Here is a 25,162-nt window from a genome sequence, read left to right as displayed (position 1 = left end):
GGATAGGAATTTATTTTTGAAATCATTAGGCATTACAATAAAATTTTTGACATCCGAATTTTTTTTCAAAAGTCCTTGGAACTAAAAAAAATTAAATTTGTTTTAGCGGTTTTTGTTTGTTTTGACGCTAGATTCTGATGTCTCATGTTATTTTTAGATATATCCCGACAAAAAATTCTATTTTCAACATTTCATGTACTCTCCTCCCCTTTTAATTTTTTCAATATTCAAACGCCCCACCCGCCTAATGATATCCGATTGAGCTAAAAAATTGTACAGATTACTTTTTCGATGTAATAAACATTTTATGTAAGATTTTATGCAAAAATTTTGGACGACAATTTTCATTGAATATCTTCCCTCTTGAACACCCCTAGCTCTCCATATAAACTTTGGTTTTAATCTGCGAATCCCCGTTCCAAGTTTTTCCAAAAAATTCTTCACCAGGGATTTCCTGGGATCCCAAACTTTCGCCATTTTTTTTTGTTATGCTCCCCGATCGTGTGTTGAACAGTGTTATTTCATGATTTATCCTCACAAAAAGTAAAAAACCGGTCATGATTTCAGTGCCCTTCTGAAGCTGGCGCCCTTGGCGGGGGCCAACCTGGCCAACTGTGACTGTGCTGTCTATATTTTGCATCTTTTTACAATTTCAATTCCATATTAAAATATTACTTTTACATGCACACTCAATTCGGTTCGGCAATTTCCCAACAGCCCACAGTGGCGGATTTTCCTAAAAACCTGGCCAAAAGTCGAAAATTTCATGTTAGTATTTTGGGTTCTAGTACATATATTGTCCTTCAGATGGTGCTGCCACATGCTATTGTAAGTGAAACGCTCCAAAATTTCCATATTTGAGGTGTTGGCATATCCAAACAGTTTAAACCATCGCGTTTTGCTCATCTTTTTTTTATCGAGCGCTCGAAATATCAGTATTATTCAAATGTAGCTGGATTTTGATAAAACTGCCGTTTTCGAATATGGAATAATGAAAAGTTATGCTAAAGGTATGTACTTTATTTATATGTATTGATGTCAAAAGATATTATTTTGTTTGTTTATAGAAAATGTCAATAACTTTCACGATTTTGTAGCAGACGGTTTCAGCACACATTTTTGCAAAATTATTGAAATACTTTTTTTGTCCACGTATGTCCACTATGTTTCAAGGCAAGTTGTGTTCCTTGAACGATTCTCCATTTGGAACACTATAGAATTCTTGCCCGAATTGCCCGTTTTTGAGTAATCTTTGATTAACTGGAGACGGAGATGGATTATAAGATTTTCAGTTCAAAATTTAGACTCGTACTTTTAATTACTACTGCACCTCCGGTTGTCATAGCGAGTCGCACAATACTGCATTTTGAACAGGAAGAATTGTGTATTAAGTGGTGAAAATTTCCTCGAGATTCATTAACATTTTCAAAACTTATCAAAAGTTGAACGCAAAAGACGTAAATAATTTTGGTCATTCATATTAAAAACCAACGGGGTGAGCAGAAGTGATCGCCAAAGGTTCCAAATTTCAAAAACCGTTTACGAATACCATGGTTAAACGTTACCGGCAACTATGACGTTTGATCATGCAAAGCAAACCAAATCTAGAGGTGGAATATATGACTGGATTCTACGAGCGAAAATCAGTAATGAGTGAGGGCAGAGTAGTGCAAAAGAATACTAGCAATACTTCGGCCGTGATTAGGCTAAAAATTTCACTTTGGCGTACACTCCAGCTTGGCGAATTTGTTCGTGAGGAGGTTGTCAATCGTAGTATGTTAGCAAGCATGACAACAAAACGTGGTTGCTTAAAACTATACCAGGAAGCGGTACAAGCATGTTCTGACCAAGTGTAATAATTCATTGTAATAATGAACTTTGTACAAATCCTCGGTCTAACAATTTAAATAAAACTATGAATCTTAGTTAATTTCACTTGTTTTCATTTTTTTGTCATATTCATTTTTAGTTACTACAATTTGCATGCAAAATTGTTGTCAATTTTCACTCCATGCATTTCGTCGTAGTATCGGCTTATTTTCTATAATTTTAAAAAAATACTATTTTTCGTTCTTTGCGAAATATGTGCATCGGACAGCAATTGAATAATAATGGTACAGAGAGTTGAAAAGTTTTATAACTATGATGCATAATATTTTAAAATACATAGTTTGAAATAACTAATAACATCAATTCTCATAAAAGCTACATCATCTAGACACCCAAATATCTTATTGCGTACAAATCAACAAACTCTATCATTTAACTACACACCATTTAAAATTCGATACATTATAAACGTTATTGGCATACAATGGAACCATCAAAATCATTCATTTGTGAAAATTTACTTATATTTATATTAAAATGTTGGCCATTTTGTATCCACCATTTTGAATTTTGAAAATCTGACATCAAAATCGTAATCTACGCCCCAAAAAATCGTGGTATGTACATTTTCAGGTCAATCAAAACCATTTTCGACTTTTGGCCAGGTTTTTAAGGAAATCCGCCACTGTGCAGCCGTGTAGTCAGCAAATTTTGTAACTGATATCTCAGCAAAGAGAGATTTGTTTGCTAATTTGCGGTGAAATATTTTCCTCTCAGCTATTAAACGTCACTTTAACTGAGATCTCAGTAAAACAATTATTTACTGAGAACTCAGCTGCTGAGATTTAGGCAAAGGATATGAAAAAAGCTGAAATTCGGCAGAAAAAAATAAGTGTGTGGTGTAGTTTTTCATACCAACTGTATGATTTTACGTAAACTAATACAAATCCAATGAAATTTTGACCCTTCTCCCCTTTTTGATTACGTCATTAGTTTACTACTTAACTTTTTATGTGAAGAATGAATGTTTTTTAGAAACTCACCTCATCAATCCATGACTTATACCTCTCAGTCATCGAAATTTGCTCGAGAATTGCTGACCCTTGGTTTGTTTTCCAATTTCCAGAAATTGATTTTCTCCTGTAGTTGATTAAAATAGTAGTTATAAAATCGAAGACAGCGCCATTTTTTTTTACATACATAAATGCTTTATAATTAGATCCAACCTTCTGGATGTGAATATCAAATTTGGCGTCAATGTACGGCTCTAAGCTGCAGTACGATGTACTTTCAGTAATTCCCGTACCACATAATAATCCAGCAGCATCCTGCAAAGCGCTGGGGTTGTCCAATTTTGCCGTGGCTTTACCGCCATGACAGTGACCAGCCTTTAGAACGCATGGAAATTGTTGCCACATAAGCTGTAAATAGAAAAAAATAATTGCAAATATTGATTAACAATAGTTTTAATCCACCTAGTGGTGCAATTGCGTCTTTCTCATTTCCTCAAACTATGATACCGTGGCTGTTTGTGTTCAATATTATTGTGGAAATGTCTATTACATTCTTAAAGCACCTTGTAGTGGGCCCAAGGACGTAGCCAGCCAGAGGGGCCGTGACATGACGTGTCATCTATATACAATAGAGTGACAGGAAAACAAATTATCCCTACCGACCCACCCCTGAGTCGATTCCTTGTCCCACCAGGAGTACTTGCACCCAATTTAAAACAAATCGGACAAGTCTAGCTACCGGACCAACGTGCCTGAAGTTTGTGTGGGGTTTTTCAGCAATTTACATGGATAAAACCCACTAGCTCGCATTTTCGCCGCTAGGTGGCACTGTATGCATTGTATTATCACTGTAAGTGAAAATAAGTCTACAACTATACCGTACATTGCTAGTCAATCCGGTTTTGTTAAACGAAGTTATTATACTTTTAATGAAGTGATGTCTGAGCCAGTTTTGCATGGGGCCTAACAGTGCATGGTTGTGTTTCAGTACTCGATTCGTACGAACTAAACATGTCAATACGAGTCATGTTTTGATTAAAAAAAATTTAGTTACACAAGTTACCCATAGAGGGCGCCAACACTAACTTTTAAACGGAGTGTGATAGAAATTTAGTGTCCTCTACAAAGTTATAGAACAGGCATGTTTCAGTATTTCTTTCGAACAGCTCGATACTCCATCCCTCTACTATGAAAAGTTAGTGTCTGTGCCCTTTATTCTAACCAAAATATAACTCGTATTATTTACTACAATTCTTGTAAATATACTATTCAGCTAAATCTAACAATTATTTCACGAATATGTAAAATTCGCGGGACTCGAGTACTGATACACAACCATGCACTGCTAGGCCCCATGCAAAACTGACTCACACATCACTTGGTTAAAAGTTTAATAACTTCTTTTAACAAAGCTTTGACAAAAGGACAAAGTTTTGACAAAAGAACAAAGGATTGACTAGCAGTCTTCGAAAAAGTTTATTGTTTATGTTTATTACCTTCATCAACAGGCCCCTTGGCCCCAATGGTGGTTGCTTAAACTAATTACATTTTAAAATTGACAACATTTTCACTTTTATCGCATTCCGCGTCCTGTGGAAGTCAAAGGCTGTCGCCACACTGTTAAAAGTTCGTTGGAGTCCGGTAACGCTCTGGCAACCATAGTTGGTTCTCCTGAACGGAACTCGCAGAAGGGAGTTATTGCGTAGAGCTTGAACGCGGGCTTGAAGATCCAGACGTCCGAGGATTGTAGGGCAATCCACTCTGGCAGAGAGTAAGTCCGAGACGAACAGGGCTCGAGAGCAGTCCCTCCGAATGCTGAGTGTATCGAGGCGTATTAGCTGGCAACGGTTTTCATAGCTCGGCAGCTGAAATCTGTTTCGCCATGGGAGATAACGAAGGGCGAAGCGTATGAACCTGCGTTGGACAGCCTCGATTCTGTCAATAGTACGGATTCCAAACAGCTGAACAATATTGTAACGTTGAGCGGACCAACGCGCAGTAAAGTGATTTAAGACAATATACGTCCCTGAAGTTTTTCGCTATTCGGAAGATTAACCCAAGCTGTCGTGATGCCTTATCCATGATGTATGACGTATGTGGTTTGAATGTTAATGCCGAATCCATGATGACTCCGAGATCTTTGATGTGAGAGTGTCTTGGAATGCTCGAGCCGAAGAAATGGTAGTTAAACTGAGTCGGTTGGCGTTTCCGCGTGAACGTAACGATTGAGCATTTGCTCGGGTTTAAAACCATTCTGTTTAGATCACACCACGTACTAAAGCTGTTCAATTCCCTCTGAAGAAGCTCGGCATCGGTTTTATCCCGTATTTGTTGAAAAAATTCCGTGTCGTCGGCGAAAGAAAGGTGGGGTCCTTGTAATGTGAAATTGACGTCATTAAAGTAGAGGAGGAATATTACTGGACCGAGATGGCTTCCTTGTGGTATGCCGGATGTAGCGAAGAATGGTGCAGATAGACAGTCCTTAATGCTGATTTGGAGTTGCCTTGAATCGAGGTAGGAACGAAACCAGCGCAGAAGTTGTCCATGAATGCCGATTTTGTCCAGCTTCGTTATTGCGATATCATGGTTGATTTTGTCGAAGGCCGCAGATAGATCCATATAAATAGCATCGGTTTGCAATCCGTCAGCAAATCCATCCATTACATATGTTGTGAACGAGAGCAGGTTTGTCGTTGTCGATCGTTTAGGCATGAAACCGTGTTGGTCATCTGCAATGTAGTGTTTGCAGTGAAAGAAAATAGGATCTAACACAACCAGCTCGAACAGTTTTGATACAGCCTTAAACACGAGATTCCCCGATAATTGTCAATGTTCGATTTGTTTCCTTTTTTATGAACTGGAAACATGTGCGCTGCTTTCCAGCAGGAAGGGAATGTACCAGTAGTGAGTGATAGCTCGAAAACTCGCCGAAGTGGTTCAAGAAGCCCGCTGATGCACTTTTTGACAAAAATCGAGGGAACACCATCTGGACCCGGGGAACAAGATGCTTTCAGTTTGGCATTTGCTGCAAGAATGGCAGCATTATCGACACAAATTCGGTTGATGGTTCGTCCCAGAGAAGGAGTTAAATTAGCGGCTGCAGCGACTTGTGGTGCCAGGCGCTCGTTGGAAAAACGCTTGAAAATTTGTCGGAGAACAGTTAGCAAATTTCCTTAGTGTCGGTGCCTAAAACTCCATTAAACGACATACAAGATGGCAAACCGGATTCTTTTCGCTGCTCGTTAACATACTTCCAGAACGACTTGGGCTTGGATTTCAGTTGACGCTCGACGTTTCGCTGGTGTCTAAAAAGGCGCGTCTGCTTCGTTGTTTGTATTCGTGGTTGAGTTGAAAATAGTGATTTCGTAATGCAAGTGTCTTATGCTTCGAGAATTTTTTAAATGCAGCTCGTTTGGCAGATTTGAAACGTCTAAGGACGGTTGATTGCCAGGGAGGGTGTTCATCGGTACTAATTGTTCGTTTTGGTACATGGCGGTCGATAAGGTAGTTAAGAATACTAGAAAACGTCATCGCTGCTTCGTTCGCGTCGTCATTGTTAATATTTTCGTCCCAGTTTATATCCAACAGCGTGCTAACGATGCTGTCGTAGTCAGCGTTTTTAAAATCGTAGACGATAAAGCTTGAGACGTCTTCAACATTCACTCCTAGGTTACCAGCGAATACAAGATGTAGTGGGGGATGATAACGCACCTGCTTGACTAAAGGAGTCGGTGCAGTGCAGCAGTACGGAGCGCAGTCCCGGGCACTTATAAAGCAGAGGTCCAATGTACGTCCATTCTCGTTGGTGACATTATTAATTTGCCGAAGAGTTGCGCTGCTGTAGTTGTCCAAAATACAACTGGCATTGTTAATAAGCGCAGATTTTTCGATATCCAATCGTAGAAAACCATTACTTGCTTGGCACCACGTCAAGCCAGGTAAGTTGAAGTCGCCCAGTATAACGATATCATCAGACGGGGCAGCGATCGAGGCGATAAAAGAAACGGAGGAAAGATGTACATCGATCAGGCTGGAATCACGAATTCTGTCAGGTGGAAAATACACAACACACAGGAACAGATTGCGATCGGCAAGTTTCACTGATATCCACACTTGCTCGGAGCTCGCCCACCGGTCATCGTTGATCACTCGGGCTTTTATACCACGGCGAATGGCGATAAGCACACCACCGCCTGCTGTCTTGTGGCTGTTGGGGGCATTGCGGTCACAGCGGTAGACATCGAATGTTGAATCAAAGACCTGGCGAGACAGAGTACGGTTGTCGAGCCACGTCTCGGTCAAGGCGATAACGTCGTAACAGCAACCCGTGGTCGCGAGCAAATAGCTGTCCGTTGATGAATTTAAGCCACCAACATTCTGGTAGTAAACCTCGATGTTGTTGGAGGACGGATCAGGTACAGCAGAGTTCGAAGCCATGTTGCCGTGTAGGAAGATCTTTTCGTCAATCCCACGAAAGTATCGGAACGGTTCACGGTCGCCTGGTCGACTGTGGTGAGGGATTCGAGGCATCCCGAATCAACTGCGTCGCGCCCCAAAATACGACTATCGTCGTCGTCGAGAGAAATGGTTGGCATCTGATAACAAGATGTCGGAGCAAAAGGCAAAAAACTGGAAACGAAGAATACATCAGCGCTTGAAGTGCTCGGAACAGATGTATACTTGCCATTTGCGGCAGGTTGGAAGACCCTTTCACCCATCCCACACACAGGACAGGGACGACTGATGATCGCTGGCTGCAAGTGCTCGACTGTGGCGGGGGGATCGAGGGCTTCCATAGTGCCAACTGCGGTGCGTCCCAGTATGCGTTGGAACCCGATGGCGGAATGCGGAGAGCAGGAACGGGGTGGTAGCAGCTTGCGGCGAGATTCGTACGATGAGCTAGAAGCGTGAATCGGTTCAACCGTTGTATCGTTACAATTTTTATTATACTTGCCGAGAAAGGCGGCTTGGAAGACCATTTCCCCACCCACACATACAGGACCGGGACGACTGATGAACGCTGGCGGCAAGGGCTCGACTTTAGCGGGGGGATCGAGGGCTTCCATAGTACCAACTGCGTTGCATCCCAGTATGCGATCGGCATCGATACTCCTTCACAAAGGCGGTATGGCTTGGTATAGTGGCATGGCCAATCGTTGCGGAGTCCTCTGCAGGACCATTGATGGGCCGGGTTGCATTAGAGAGGTACATGCTTCTTCTGGAGGCGGTGGAAAATCAGTCGGCGGGCTCCAAATGTTCTGGGTACGGCTGTCTTCAAATTCCCTGAACAGTATGCCTTGCGGCCATGTGTCAGGATTAAGAGCTGCATCACGGTACTTTGGGTGAACTCCAACTTTGAAGGATATGAAGGGAGGTGGAACCGTAACAATGTTACTATTATCGACTAGCTTTCGACCACCAACAAGAATATTGCTCGGATCAGGGCCATCCTCGCGACGACGTTTCTGAGGTGGTCGAGAGGTACCGAAGTTTGGCCGGACTGGAGTAGCTGTTGAAACCTTTCTAGCCAGGCGCGAAATTTGCGGGTTATTTTTGGATAACTCGGCCTTTAGTTCAGCACAGACGTCATCCGTTTTCCCAGCGATAGCAGCGGTAACACATCCAAGTGAAGAAACGGTGTCGCGAAACCAAGCAAACTTCATCAGCTTGACACATTCATTGCACATCCAAAATAAGTTTGTTAAGTTGTTTCCCACATTGCATATGTACCACATTCTTGCAAAAACCCATACATTCAATAAAGTCGTCACCCGATTTGACGGTTTTCGCGCAGTGATCGCATGCACTTGCCATAATGCGTGCCGATCTGAGAATGCGAACAATGAAATATAGATGGCGTTGCGTTCGGTGGAAAGTTTTGGTGGTTAAGTCACAGAAGTTCACTCAGTTACGTTCTTCGCTTATTTTTTCGCAACACAAAAGCAAACAGGAGACACTTTCACACTGCACAATAACAATGTTAAAAACAAAATACTGAGTCGATTAACACGACAAACAACGATAAAAACTTCACAAATCTCGTCAAAAAGTAAAAATAGTTGGAGCGATTTATGTAAACAACTAATCGGTAGGAATACACTGACCCAAAAAAAGCAAGTTGTATAAAATTAAATTACCTTTCTTATTTTCACTTACAGTGATAATACGATGCATAGGGCAATTTGGGAAGAGATACCGAACATTTTTAAAAATCGATCCTGCATCAAAGTAAACCATTCAATAATTGATGAAATCATTTTTATCAATTGCGACAAGTTTCTAAAATACTGTGAAATGGTTTTTGTAATGAAAAAAAATTCTTCAAATTTTCATGAATGTTTTACAAAAAAGGTCATTGCGGGAGAGATGCCGCATGTGCGGGTGAGACGACGCACCGTGGTCACAAACTGAAAAATGGTGAACAAAAGTATTTTTTGGCTCTCATTAATGTTTTTGTGATTAAGTGTCTTCAGCTGAGTTTCATGAAGTTTGATTACACCTATAAATCGGCTAGCACCTTCACTTTTCTTAAGGGGGTACTACCATTTCCAGAAACATTTTTTATTCAATATTTTAAAAATATTTTTCTTTCTCAACCTTGTGTAACGGTTAAGTTGGAGTAACTAAATTCAGGGCACTATTTATCTATATGCTTGTATGAGCGATATACATATCTATGTGTTGGTAGCAGTTCCTTAAAAGCACTGCTTGGCTGTTTCTCCCAATGAATTTATACAACTTAGGTTTGTTCTTGAAAGATTCATTTTGAAAAAGCATCAATTCGTTAAAATTTTCGCTTTTATCTCAATATTGACATCACAACAAATCAATGCGTTCACGAAAATTAGTGCCTGAAACTTTAAAGATTAATCCGAAGTAACTAATACTTAGATACATATAGTTTAAATATATAGATAAATAGACTCATTCATACGTTTCCAAGCTCTCGAACGAACCAGATCGTTTTCTTGTGCCGTGCATAGAGTGAATAAATATATACATTGCCAGTGAAGGTCAACCATTGTTAGAGGCAGTCTTTGTTCGCCGGTGCCTAGGCTGGTAAAGTGAATAGTGGAATAGCCGGACACACCGCTATACAAGCTAAGTATTTTTTTTTCATTTCCCTTTCCCCCGATCAGTCGCTTCTTAGATCCCTTTCCCCTGAATATAAGTTTCATCTCTCGTTTACACCACGTGTTATCCACGTGCCTAAATGGCCGAGGGCGAAGTAATATTAGATGGGCATGATATTCCCATGGATTTGCTGGATAATGGACCCTGGGTGGTCTATTTCCGGCCTATCACGAAATCGCTTAATATTTTAGAGATCTCACGGGAGCTAACTGCTAACTACCCGGCCGTAGCTCAGATAACACGTGTTAGAGCTAATAAGATACGCATATGACCTCGACCAGGCAAACCAGATTTCTCGAAACGAGCGTTTTACAAAGCAATATAAGGCGTATGTACCTTGTACGGCAATGGAGATCGACGGGGTCGTCGCCGAACCGGGTTTGAAGTGCGAAGATGTGTTGAAGTACGGGGTCGGTTGCTTTAAGGACCCCTCACTTCAACATGTGAAGATTCTGGAATGCAAGCAATTGTATTCAGCAAAAACTGAGAATAATAGGACAACTTACTCATTGTCGGACTCGCTTCAGGTCTTCCCTCCCCAACTATGTCCTCCTTGATAAGGTTCGTCTACCTGTTCGCCTTGTACCGCGGGTAATGAACTGCAGCAATTGCAAGCAGCAGGGTCACACAGCCACCTATTGTGGCAATAAGAAAAGGTGCGGCAAATGCGAGGGAGAGCATGAGGATGACGCTTGCGGTAGAGAAACTGAAAAGTGTATTTACTGCGGGGGCCTTCCGCATGATCTAAAATCATGCCCCGCGTACAAACAGCGAGGAGATAAAATTAAGCGCTCCATTAAGGAACGCTCGAAGCGCTCTTATGCAGAAATTCTTAAGAATGCTTCGCCATCTGTCCCTTCCGAAAATTCCTTTGCTCTTTTGGCTGGCGTTGAGCAAGAATCTGACGACCCGCAAGAGGGAACATCTTTTGTTAACCCAAGGGAATCCAGGAAGAGGAGAAACCTAGCCTCCTTTAGATTGCCTCGTAAGGGTGCCAAGGTGTCGCCTCTCAGAGTGCGCCAATCAATAAATCCAACGGAAGTGCTGCCCTAAAGCCGAAGCAAGTTGCTCCAGGACTTGGAAATGTTAATTCCAACAAGGAGTATCCACCACTTCCAGGGACACCAGAAATCCCAAGTGTCCCCTTTATTCAAACAGACACTCAGTCCAGTAACGGGCTAATGAAATTTTCTGACATCGTGAACTTAATTTTCACAGCTTTCAATGTTACTGATCCTCTTAAAAGCCTTCTGATACGTTTTCTCCCTATACTGCAAATATTTTTGAAGCAGTTGACTACTAAATGGCCCCTCCTTGCAGCAATCGTATCCTTAGATGGCTAAGTCATCGAACGAGGTCACCGATTTGATCACTGTTCTACAGTGGAACAGCAGAAGTATCCTCTCGAAAATCGATTCCTTTAGATGTTTACTAAATAGTGTAAAATGTGATGCTTTCGCATTATGTGAAACTTGATTAACTTCTGATATAAATCTCAACTTCCACTACTTTAATATAATTCATCTGGATCGAGAAAACCCCTATAGAGGAGTACTTTTGGCGATTAAAAAGTGCTATTCTTTCAATCGAATTAACCTCCCTTCGACACCAGGCATTGAAATTGTCGCTTGTCAAGTTCTTATCAAAGGCAAAGACCTTTGCATTGCTTCCATCTTCATTTCTTCTAGAGCCTCCGTAGGGCACTAAACGCTTTGTAATATCACGGAATCCTTACCGGCACCGTGGCTAGTTCTAGGAGGCTTTAACTCGCATGGTACGGTATGGGGTTGTCTTCACGATGATAATAGATCAACATTAATTCAAGATCTTTGCGACAATTTCAACATGACCATCTTAAACACGGGAGAAATGACGTGGATTCTTACACCACCAGTACGCGCGAGCGCGTTGGATTTATCGCTATGCTCGACATCACTACACTTAGATTGCTTGTGGAAGGTGATCCCTGATCCTCACGGTAGCGATCATTTGCCTATCGTGATTTCAATTGCTAACGGTTCAAGACCATCGGAAACAATCAATGTCTCATATGACCTAACACGGAACATTGATTGGAAGGGTTACGCGACCTCGATATCCGTTAAAATCGAATCCACTCAAGAGCTTCCTCCGGAGGAAGAGTACAGGTTTTTGGCTGGCTTGGTTCTCGACAGTGCGAATCAAGCTCAGACTAAACCAGTACCCAGCGCGAATACCCATGGACGGTCTTCCACACTGTGGTGGGACAAAGAGTGCTCTGAGCTGTACCCGGAGAAGTCCACTGCATATAAGGCCTTCCGGGAAAACGGGTTACCCGCTAGCTATCAACAGTACGCGTCGTTAGAAAGGCGAATGAAGAGTCTAATGAAAGCCAAAAAACGCACTGGACTGGAGGCAAGTGAAGGTCATCGCCATCCAAAAACCAGGAAAACTAGCCTCCGACCACAACTCGTATCGACCGATTGCAATGCTTTCCTTTATTCGGAAGTTGCTCGAGAAAATGATCTTGTTTCGCCTCGACAATTGGGTTGAAGCAAATGGCTTACTGTCAGATACACAATTTGGCTTCCGCAAAGGCAAAGGGACGAACGATTGCCTTGCGTTGCTTTCTACAGAAATCCAAATGGCCTATGCTAACAAAGAGCAGATGGCATCAGTCTTCTTGGATATTAAGGGGGCTTTTGACTCAGTTTCTATCAACATTCTGTCAGAGAAGCTGCACCAGCATGGTCTTTCACCAATTTTAAATAACTTTTTGCTAAACCTGTTGTCTGAAAAGCACATGCACTTTCCGCATGGCGATTTAACAACATCGCGAATTAGCTACATGGGTCTTCCCCAGGGCTCATGTCTAAGTCCCCTACTCTACAATTTTTACGTGAATGACATTGACGATTGTCTTGCCAATTCATGCACGCTAAGGCAACTTGCAGACGACGGGGAGGTCTCTGTTACAGGGTCCAATGCTGCCGATTTGCAAGGACCATTATACTTTGGCCAATTTGTCTGCTTGGGCTCTCCAGCTGGGTATCGAGTTTTCCACGGAGAAAACTGAATTGGTTGTTTTTTCTAGGAAGCGTGAGCTGGCCCAACTCCAGCTTCTATTAATGGGTGTAACGATCAATCAGGTCTTCACATTCAGATATCTCGGGCTCTAGTTCGACTCTAAAGGTACCTGGGGATGTCACATTAGGTATCTGAAACAGAAATGCCAACAAAGGATCAATTTTTTCCGAACAATAACTGGAACATGGTGGGATGCCCACCCAGGAGACCTGATCAGGTTGTACCAAACAACGATATTGCCGGTGATGGAGTACGGGTGTTTCTGTTTCCGCTCCGCTGCGAACATACACTTCATCAAACCAGAAATAATCCAGTATCGTTGCTTGCGCATTGCCTTGGGTTGCATGCACTCGACCCATACAATGAGTCTCGGAGTGCTGGCGGGCGTTCTCCCGCTAAAAATAGATTTTGGGAACTCTCATATCGATTGCTCATCCGATGCGACATTCTGAACCCGTTGGTGATTGAAAACTTCGAGAGGCTCGTCGAGCTAAAATCCTAAACCCGATTTATGTCCTTGTACTTCGACTACATGGCAAAGAGCATGAATCTTTCTTCGTACAATCCCAACCGTGTCCGTTTCCTAGATACTTCTGATTCTACTGTGTTCTTCGACATATCCATGAAGGAAGAGATTCGTGGAATCCCGGACCATATACGCCCGCAAGTGATCCCCAATATATTTTATGATAAATTCCGAGAAGTCGACTGTGACAAAATGTTCTACACTGACGGATCAAATCTCGATGGGTCCACTGGCTTCGGTATCTTTAACAATACTATCACCGATTCATTCAAGCTCAATGATCCCGCTTCAGTTTACGTCGCAGAGTTAGCTGCAATTCAGTACACCCTTGGGATCATCGACACTCTGCCCACAGATCACTACTTCATCATTTCGGACAGCCTCAGCTCTAACGAGGCTCTTCGTTCGATGAAGCCCAAAAAGCAATTCCCATATATCCTAAGGAAGATACAGGAGTCCTTGTGCACGTTATCTGAAAAATCTTATCAGATTACCTTTGTTTGGGTCCCCTCTCATTGCTCTATCCCGGGCAATGAAAAGGCCGACTCATTAGCAAAGGTGGGCGCATTAAATGGTGACATATACGAAAGACCAATCTGCTTCAACGAATTTTTTAGTATTTGTCGTCAGAGGACGCTCAACAGTTGGCAAACCTCGTGGAGCAATGGGGAACTTGGACGATGGCTACATTCCATTATCCCAAAGGTATCAACGAAGCCTTGGTTCAGGGGGATGGATGTGGGTCGGTATTTTATTCGTATAATGTCCCGACTTATGTCCAATAACTACACCATGGATGCGCATTTGCGGCGTATTGGGCTTGTGGAGAGTAGTCTGTGCGCTTGTGACGAGGGCTATCACGACATCGAGCACGTTGTCTGGGTATGCGCCGGGTATTGTGACGACAGGTCTCAATTAAAGGATTCCCTTCGGGCCCGAGGTAGACCACCCAATGTACCAGTCCGAGATATGCTGGCAACTCGTGATTTCCCCTATATGTCCCTTATTTATACTTTCATAAAAACGATAAATATCCCAATTTAGCCCCTCCCTTTTTATTTCTCGTTTTTAGAGTTTCCTCCTGCCTTGCGGAACCGATCAGCTCCAGAGTGCCACTATGTAACCGCCGTCGCCCTTACCACTACGTCTGCATAGAAGGAAACTGAAGCGAGAGCGACTCGAGGTCCGATGACTTTTGAAGGACTCCCCGCGGGTCCGAAGAATACCATCCGCCAATCCGGTACTCGACGACTTACTAGACTGAGGCGCAAATTTGTTTCGCTGATCCCCCCCCCCGTTCGAGCGAAAGTTGCAAGTTTTGCTCTTCTTTCCCTGTCACCATACGCCTTCTCTCCCCTGTCCTTGATACAATTGCTGCTACACTGATGCGGAAATAAGCCACCCTCTGAATATCTTGACCAAGCATAAGTTTTCGTTAAAAAAAATCAAATTAGTATTCTGTATTCCTAGTTTTAAGATAGCTATAATTTTTACTATTTATTGAAACTCTTGTCCTCCATCTTGTAAATAGAATTGTATCCCTAGTTTTAAGATATCTGTGAAATTTCTCATAAATATTTGTTCCCCTTTTATGTACTAAACTATATCGTTAGTTTTAAGATAACTGTAAAATATTTCGTAAAATACTATTACTCCTCCTCTTGTATATCAAACTGAATCCCTTGTTTTAAAATTTTTCATAAAAAAATCTTTTGACCCTCTCTTGTATATTGAATCTTATTTCTAGTCTTAAGATAGCTATAAACTCTCTTTTCTTTTGTAAAAAAAAAATATTTCAACATTGTAACCTCCTAGTTTTAAGATATCCAAAATGTAAAACCAAAAGAATTTGGCACCGCCAAGCTAACGCATTTGTGCCTATCAAATAAACGAAATGAATAATAAAAAAAGGACCTGGACTGGACGGAATAGCACCAATATTTTTAAAAAATCTAGCAGAAGAATTCACTCTACCATTACTACATATTTTCAACATGTCACTGAAAAATGAAACATTCCCAGAAATATGGAAATCATCCTTTTTAGTGCCAATTTTTAAATCAGGCGCTAAATCGGACATCCGAAACCATCGTGGGATTGCCATTATATCATGCATTCCAAAATTATTCGAAAAACTAGTAAATGACAAAATATTTCAGCAAATCAAATAACAACCAAGCAGCATGGCTTTTATAAAGGCCACTCAACAACATCAAACCTTTTAGAATTTACTGTAAATGCAATGGACAATGGCAACCATGTGGAAACACTCTACACAGACTTTAGTAAAGCATTCGACCGTATTGACATACCTTTATTACTCTTCAAACTGCAAAAATATGGCATAAAAAATAAACTATTGAAATGGCTCGAATCATATTTAACGAAACGCCAACAAACAGTTCGCTTTCAGAATATACTCTCGGAACCAATTTCTGTCACCTCTGGCGTACCCCAGGGTTCCCACTTAGGCCCTCTTCTTTTTATTTTGTACGTTAATGACATTACTTTTATACTCAAACAAACATAATTTTCAAAATTATGTTGATGAATCAACCGTTTTTCCTGATGGAACTGTTTGTTCTAGCTCGAATGCTTCCGACTGTCAATTAATGAGTCATCGCTGTCAGCCGTCAGCTGGAAACCTCCTGAGGAGCACTCCAACTTCCATCACGAGTGCTACCAATTCATGCAGTTCACCCGCTCCTTCCGCTGTTAGCAGTCATTCCAATCGCCCCGGTGTACATTCCAGACGAATGAATCGAGGAGTGCCGATCAGCCTTCCGTGCCTAAAATCGTCGCCCATCCACTTATACTATCAAAATGTGGGAGGCATGAATTCCTGTGCAAATACCTATCGTCTAGCTACCTCGGACTGCTGTTACGACATCATCGCATTGACAGAAACATGGCTAAATGAGCAGACTCTATCCAGCCAGGTGATTTGCTCTGACTACGAGGTTCTCAGATGTGATCGTAGCCCGCTCAACAGCAACAAATCCTCCGGTGGCGGTGTTTTGCTCGCTGTGCGTCGTGGATTAAAAGTTCAACATATAACAAATGACGCTTGGGGCAGCATCGAACAAGTATGGGCAGCGATAAAATTGGGAAATCGAACATTATATATATGTGTGGTTTATTTCCCTCCCGATAAAATTCGCGACTCTGCACTAGTTGATTCTCATTCTGAATCATTGACTTCTGTTTCCGCGATGGCGCAACTCACTGACGAAATCATGATTATCGGCGATTTCAACCTTTCTACAATAAAGTGGCGTTCCGTTCATAACGGATTTCTACAACCCGACCCAGACGAATCTGTTTTTCATCCTGGCAGCATTACTCTTCTGGATGGCTATAGCACGGTTACACTTCTGCAGATCAACAGCACCACGAACGAGAACGACCGGATTTTAGATCTATGCTTCGTCAATGCCAGAGATCAATCGCCGCATATTTCCACCGCCCTCACCCCGCTAGTAAAGTATGTTCGCCACCACCCGCCTCTACATCTTACACTCCAGGACGTACCGCCTATGAAGTTTTCGAGCCACGCGCCCACCGTGTGTTACAATTATAAGCGGGCCGACTATAGCAGCATTTTGAATATTTTACAAAATATTAACTGGGATTCTGTGCTAAGCAAGGATGATGTGAACTCCGCCGCTGAAACGTTCTGCCATATAATGAGCTACCTTATCGACCGTCATGTCCCAAAGTGTAATCAACGAAGTGATCAATCCCCCTGGCAGACAGCCGAGCTACGTCAGCTAAAAACTGCGAAAAGAGCAGCATTACGAAAGTTTACCAAACGCCGTACCTTGTCACTTAGAGCTTATTATGTAAGGCTCAATAACGATTTTAAAAAACTGAACAGTTTTTGTTTTTCAAACTACCAACGAAAAATGCAACGTAAGCTTAAGTCGGATCCTAAATCGTTTTGGAGATACGTCAATGAGCAGCGGAAAGAAACCGGCTTACCTTCTACAATGTTTTTGAATGGTGAAGTTGGGCATGATTCACAAGCCATATGCAAATTGTTCGCCTCTAAATTTGCGAGTGTTTTCGTCAGTGAGACTCTGTCCTCGCAGCAGATTGACGTTGCAGCTAGCGGCGTGGCCCAACTCGAACGGTCAGTGAGTGAGATTCATGTGGAGCACTCGGATATTGTATCAGCAGCATCCAAGCTTAAAGCATCGTCATCTCCTGGGCCAGATGGTGTCCCTGCTGTGTTTTTGAAAATGTGTATATCTGGTTTGGTGGAACCTCTCTGTCAACTATTCAAAATGTCACTGACAACCGCGATTTTTCCTCAATTGTGGAAAGCAGCTTTCATCTTTCCTATCCACAAAAAAGGTGATAAGAGAAACATTGACAATTATCGAGGAATTTCTGCGCTCTGTGCCATTTCCAAGCTCTTTGAGTTAGTCGTGGTGGAGTCAGTGTTTTTTCACTGTAAGGAATATATTTCTAAAGACCAACACGGATTCATGCCGAATCGATCTACGTCGACGAATCTACTATCTCTAATCTCTTTTGTGTCCGAAGGGTTTGATGCGAATCAACAAACTGATGTTATATATACTGACTTATCTGCAGCTTTCGACAAAATCAATCACGATATCGCAGTCGCTAAATTGGAAAAACTTGGCTTCAGTGGATCACTCCTGCGATGGTGTCAATCCTATCTCGTTGGCCGTCAACTCAGTGTGAACATAGGTGATGCATACTCCAAACTGTTCTCCGCAACGACTGGTATTCCGCAAGGAAGTCATCTCGGACCATTAATATTCACTCTCTATTTCAACGATGTAAACTATCAGCTGAAAGGACCACGGTTGTCGTATGCAGATGATCTAAAAATTTTCAACAGAATTAGGAGCCGATCGGACGCACAATATTTGCAGCAGCAATTCGACACTTTCAGCAGATGGTGTGAAAACAACCGAATGATTCTGAATCCGGCGAAATGTTCTGTGATATCGTTCACCAGAAAAAAGATCCCATTGAGTTTGAATATAACTTGTCTGGAGCTCTTGTTTCCCGGGTGAGCTGCGTTAAGGATCTTGGAGTGCTGTTAGATTCGAAACTTACATTTAAGAATCACATTTCGTATGTTGTTGGTAAAGCATCGCGAAGCCTGGGCTTCATTTTCCGTACGGCTAAATCCTTTACAGACATTTACTGTCTCAAAAGCCTATACTGCTCTTTAGTGCGCTCTACGCTGGAGTATTGTTCGGCGGTCTGGAACCCGAATTACATGAACAGCAGCGATCGAATTGAAGGCGTTCAACAAAAATTTATACGGTATGCTCTTCGACGCCTGCCTTGGCGCGATCCTATTCGTCTACCAAGCTACGAGAGTCGGTGTCAACTCATCCAGCTCGATACTCTCCAGCGTCGTAGAGAAACTGCAAGAGCCTTATTCATCTCTGATCTTCTGTCAGGACGCATCGATTCTCCAGATTTACTAGAGCGAGTTAACATCCAAGCAAGGTCCAGAACGTTACACGGAAACGTTCTTCTGAGAGTGCCGTTTCGACGAACTATTCAAACAGCTAATGCCGCTATCACGGGACTACAACGCCTCTTAAATCGTGTGTCGCACTTGTCCGACTTTCATTTGTCTCGAATATCATTGAGAAATCGATTCCTGCAGTTTTTTAGATGTAATTAGTTTAAGTTTCCATCATTGGGGCCGAGTACGGCCTGTTGATGTGCGTGATAAATAAGTAAATAAACAAACATCTTAAAGTGCTTATATATGCAGATGACATGAAACTTTTCATGGAAATAAGAAATGTCAAAGACACTTAAATATTCCAAAACGAAATAAATATATTCCACACGTGGTGTAGCAAAAGTCTACTCCAACTTAATGTAAAGAAATGCAACTCAATAACCTTCAGCAGAAAAATTTCAAATGTTCCCATAGACATACACTTAGGCAACCAACTTGTAGAAAAATGCAAAATTGTACGAGATTTAGGCGTAATCTTAGACTCCAAGCTCACATTTGTGGAACATTATAATACAATAATAAATAAAGTAAATAGTATGCTGGACTTTATTAAACGTTTCACCTACAATTTTGAAGACCCTTACACAATAAAATCATTATACAATACATATGTCAGGCCAATTTTGGAATATTGCAGCATAGTATGGAACCCATACACTGTCCTGTACGAAGAACGCATCGAATCAGTCCAAAAACAATTTATTTTGTACGCACTTCGTAAACTAAACTGGACGACATTTCCTCTTCCATCGTATAAAGCACGTTGCATTCTCATTAATATACAAACACTCAAAGAACGCCGCGAATATGGCAACATGCTTTGCTTTATCAACGCCATTATTTCTCAACGTGTACAATCCGCATCATTACTTTCGCAAATAAAATTTTATCTACCTAGCCGACAACTAAGAACTCGTAATTTATTCCAAGAACAATCTTTTAGGACAAACTATGCTAAAAATAGCCCCATCAATAGAATGATGCGTCATTATAATGAAAATTGTGTAATAATTGACCTTTCCATGTCTAGAAAACAAGTCAAATCTAAACTAAACCGTAGAAATAATGTATAGTATATAAGTAAATATTGTAAAACCATTCCATGTAGTCTACATATGCTTGACGAAAAATAAATAAATAAATAAATATCGAATGCTCAAGGCAGAAGAAGCCGACCACAAACATATTTTCAGCTGGTGCGCCAACAATGAGATACGGTGGAAATTTATCCCACCGCGCGCACCGCACTTCTGAGGACTGTGGGAAGCCGCAGTTAAATCTGCCAAATTCCACCTACTAAAAGAAATGGGTAACACTACTACCGCGTACGAGGATATGTTGACCTTACTTGCACAGGTCGAAATGTGCCTAAATTCACATCCATTAACACCACTACCATCCGATGCTTCTGATCTAGAAGCTTTGACTCCTGGGCACTTCCTAGTCGGGTCGAGTCTTCAAGCTGTTCCTGAACCATCCGTGAAACACGTTGCTGAGAATCATCTCAACCATTGGAATCAAACACAACGGCACCTACAACGAATCTGGGCCCGACGGAATATTTACAACAGCTCCAGTCCAGAGCAGCGAAGGGCTGCAATCCGCCGGTATCTATCGAACCGGGCAAAATCGTGCTCATCAAAAAGGACAATCTGCCACTTATACAGTGGCCCCTTGGAAAAATCGTCGCCGTTCATCCTGAATCTGATGAAATTGTCAGAGTCGTCACGCTGAAAACAGCATCCACAGAGAACGTCGTGAGACCCGTGGCGAAATTGGCACTCCTACCGATGCCGAGTGATCCTCTTCAACTAGCTCCTGTAACACAAAACCATAAAAGCAGTACTACACTTGATCGATGCGAAGTTGGATACCGTACAGGTAATTGCATTTCCAATAAATTAATTTACCCCATATGAGCTACCCAGTCTTTTTTCCGGGTTGAACAACGAGGATTATCGCACCACTGCATTAAAATATTTCTGGCCTGCATCCTCTTGATCTTCACTAAACCTACATCTGCTGAAAAAACGAGACAAGTGGGGAATGATGACTTTAGTCAATACAAGTCATGTCACGTAGGAAAAAATAAGCCAAAGAAGTACAAAATATTAAAAATATTCGAAATATGAAGAATATTTCAAAGGTGGCCGAAATGTAGGAAATTTGGAGTGTTTCAACTTAAATTTACACGTAAACTAAGCTTAAACAATTTTCTAAGCTTAAATTATAATTAATCGCCAGTTTAAAAAAACTACACATACAGCTAAATTCGCCTAGCCTACTTACACCTAATGCCTTATGTACTATTGCATACATACTATACCAAACCGCACACTGAATCTGTAATTAGAGAAGCAGACGATAACAGAGATAGCAGATAACTTATAATTAGGTAAAATTTGGCCCTGTCGTCCAGTTAGCACTGGCTCGGCTCGATCAGTTCAAGTTCACCCCCAGAAGGGTAAGGAATAAAATCATCATCAGCACAGTTTTTTGCCCTACGATCACGTTTCCCGGCACTTGTGAAAGTATTGTCGCGAGTATTTTTCGATTGTGCCCGTCACTAGCCTTCGGCAAGCCGCTATAGCGGATTAGAAACCCTTCGACCTGGCATTAGGAGATGGCTTGAACACTAATTTTAAGGGGTCTTTCATATAATATGTTCCATAACTCAATAATTATAAAAGTTATATATATGGTGTCCTCAGCAATATCTCTTATAGTAATATTTGTTACAACTTTGCTGAAGACACAAAGTTTCTATCTTAATCAGTTTAGGAAATAAATTTAGGATCTCATTTATTAATTAATCACCAAACAATATATTCCTATAGATGCACAATCATTAAGGCAAGAACTTCTCTGAATAAACTATACTGCTAAAGCAGACGGTTTAGACGCTATTAATTTTGAGTGCGAAAACGACGATTTAAAACACTGTGCATGGTAATAGTTAATTGGGGTGACCATAAGTCCTGATTTCCCAGGACATGTCCTGGGGCGACATTATGGAACCATATCGAATCGACTTTTTCATACAAGCTTGCATACAATAAACCTTTCGTTTCGAGATGCGCAATGCCACCCCTGGTTTTGCATTCACTGTCCTGGTGTCCTGAGATGTCGAGAAAAATGTTTGATTTGTCCTGGTTTTTCTCCTGTAAGCCTAATATATTTCTATTTATTCAGTCTTAGCTTTTCACTATGCTCCAGATCGCAGTTACGACTGACCGCAACCATAACTGTAACTTATACTCATCCTCAATCGGAATGCGACAAACAAAACTTAATACAGTCGAATCTTCCAATTGTACCTTCCATGTTTGTGTGAATGTTTGAATCAATAGGAACGAAGGCGTTCAGAGACGGTTTGTCAGGTACGCTCTGCGTTTCTTGCCATGGAGTGATCTGCAAAACCTGCCACCGTATGAAAACCGCTGTCGTTTGTTAGGCTTGCACACCCTTGCTGAAAGGAGAATGACATCGTATGCAGTCTTTGTGGCCAATATTGATTGCTTGATGAATACGATGTTCTTGACCTATTAGCAAAAATGCACTTGTCATCACAATAGTTCGGAGGTTCAACGAGTTCTCCAAACTATTTCATTTTAACCTCACCGCATCTGGATTTAGAAGACGAATTGGATCACACTAGTTTTAGAAAATTTCATTGAGACATTAAATGTTAGATGAATAATTTTTTTTACAAATTCAAATACAAATACAAATACAAATACAAATATAAATACAAATGCACATGCAAATGTAAATGCAAATGCAAATGCAGATGCAAATGCAAATGTAAATGCAAATGCAGATGCAAATGCAAATGTAAATGCAAATGCAAATGCAAATGCAAATGCAAATGCAAATGCAAATGCAAATGCAGATGCAAATGCAGATGCAAATGCAAATGCAAATGCAAATGCAAATGCAAATGCAAATGCAAATGCAAATGCAAATGCAAATGCAAATGCAAATGCAAATGCAAATGCAAATGCAAATGCAAATGCAAATGCAAATGCAAATGCAAATGCAAATGCAAATGCAAATGCAAATGCAAATGCAAATGCAAATGCAAATGCAAATGCAAATGCAAATGCAAATGCAAATGCAAATGCAAATGCAAATGCAAATGCAAATGCAAATGCAAATGCAAATGCAAATGCAAATGCAAATGCAAATGCAAATGCAAATGCAAATGCAAATGCAAATGCAAATGCAAATGCAAATGCAAATGCAAATGCAAATGCAAATGCAAATGCAAATGCAAATGCAAATGCAAATGCAAATGCAAATGCAAATGCAAATGCAAATGCAAATGCAAATGCAAATGCAAATGCAAATGCAAATGCAAATGCAAATGCAAATGCAAATGCAAATGCAAATGCAAATGCAAATGCAAATGCAAATGCAAATGCAAATGCAAATGCAAATGCAAATGCAAATGCAAATGCAAATGCAAATGCAAATGCAAATGCAAATGCAAATGCAAATGCAAATGCAAATGCAAATGCAAATGCAAATGCAAATGCAAATGCAAATGCAAATGCAAATGCAAATGCAAATGCAAATGCAAATGCAAATGCAAATGCAAATGCAAATGCAAATGCAAATGCAAATGCAAATGCAAATGCAAATGCAAATGCAAATGCAAATGCAAATGCAAATGCAAATGCAAATGCAAATGCAAATGCAAATGCAAATGCAAATGCAAATGCAAATGCAAATGCAAATGCAAATGCAAATGCAAATGCAAATGCAAATGCAAATGCAAATGCAAATGCAAATGCAAATGCAAATGCAAATGCAAATGCAAATGCAAATGCAAATGCAAATGCAAATGCAAATGCAAATGCAAATGCAAATGCAAATGCAAATGCAAATGCAAATGCAAATGCAAATGCAAATGCAAATGCAAATGCAAATGCAAATGCAAATGCAAATGCAAATGCAAATGCAAATGCAAATGCAAATGCAAATGCAAATGCAAATGCAAATGCAAATGCAAATGCAAATGCAAATGCAAATGCAAATGCAAATGCAAATGCAAATGCAAATGCAAATGCAAATGCAAATGCAAATGCAAATGCAAATGCAAATGCAAATGCAAATGCAAATGCAAATGCAAATGCAAATGCAAATGCAAATGCAAATGCAAATGCAAATGCAAATGCAAATGCAAATGCAAATGCAAATGCAAATGCAAATGCAAATGCAAATGCAAATGCAAATGCAAATGCAAATGCAAATGCAAATGCAAATGCAAATGCAAATGCAAATGCAAATGCAAATGCAAATGCAAATGCAAATGCAAATGCAAATGCAAATGCAAATGCAAATGCAAATGCAAATGCAAATGCAAATGCAAATGCAAATGCAAATGCAAATGCAAATGCAAATGCAAATGCAAATGCAAATGCAAATGCAAATGCAAATGCAAATGCAAATGCAAATGCAAATGCAAATGCAAATGCAAATGCAAATGCAAATGCAAATGCAAATGCAAATGCAAATGCAAATGCAAATGCAAATGCAAATGCAAATGCAAATGCAAATGCAAATGCAAATGCAAATGCAAATGCAAATGCAAATGCAAATGCAAATGCAAATGCAAATGCAAATGCAAATGCAAATGCAAATGCAAATGCAAATGCAAATGCAAATGCAAATGCAAATGCAAATGCAAATGCAAATGCAAATGCAAATGCAAATGCAAATGCAAATGCAAATGCAAATGCAAATGCAAATGCAAATGCAAATGCAAATGCAAATGCAAATGCAAATGCAAATGCAAATGCAAATGCAAATGCAAATGCAAATGCAAATGCAAATGCAAATGCAAATGCAAATGCAAATGCAAATGCAAATGCAAATGCAAATGCAAATGCAAATGCAAATGCAAATGCAAATGCAAATGCAAATGCAAATGCAAATGCAAATGCAAATGCAAATGCAAATGCAAATGCAAATGCAAATGCAAATGCAAATGCAAATGCAAATGCAAATGCAAATGCAAATGCAAATGCAAATGCAAATGCAAATGCAAATGCAAATGCAAATGCAAAT

The 25,162-nt window shown here is 40.8% G+C and overlaps 1 protein-coding gene across 1 annotated transcript in view; it reads right to left on the bottom strand.

The window, feature by feature from the left end:
- Positions 1-25,162, bottom strand: part of LOC131693967 (synapsin) — a 966,657-nt gene that overhangs the window by 325,210 nt on the left and 616,285 nt on the right. Inside the window, exons 6-7 of the mRNA XM_058982279.1 lie at positions 3,031-3,251; positions 2,874-2,970 (exon numbers count right to left, since the gene is read on the bottom strand). Coding sequence (XP_058838262.1) covers positions 2,874-2,970; positions 3,031-3,251 — 318 coding nt within the window. The remainder of the gene's footprint in view (positions 1-2,873; positions 2,971-3,030; positions 3,252-25,162) is intronic.

This window comes from Topomyia yanbarensis, chromosome 1 (genome assembly GCF_030247195.1).
Source record: "Topomyia yanbarensis strain Yona2022 chromosome 1, ASM3024719v1, whole genome shotgun sequence".
Classification (NCBI taxonomy): Eukaryota; Metazoa; Arthropoda; class Insecta; order Diptera; family Culicidae; genus Topomyia; species Topomyia yanbarensis.
Note: the sequence above shows the minus strand (reverse complement) of the source record. Positions and strands in the feature narration are given on the sequence as shown.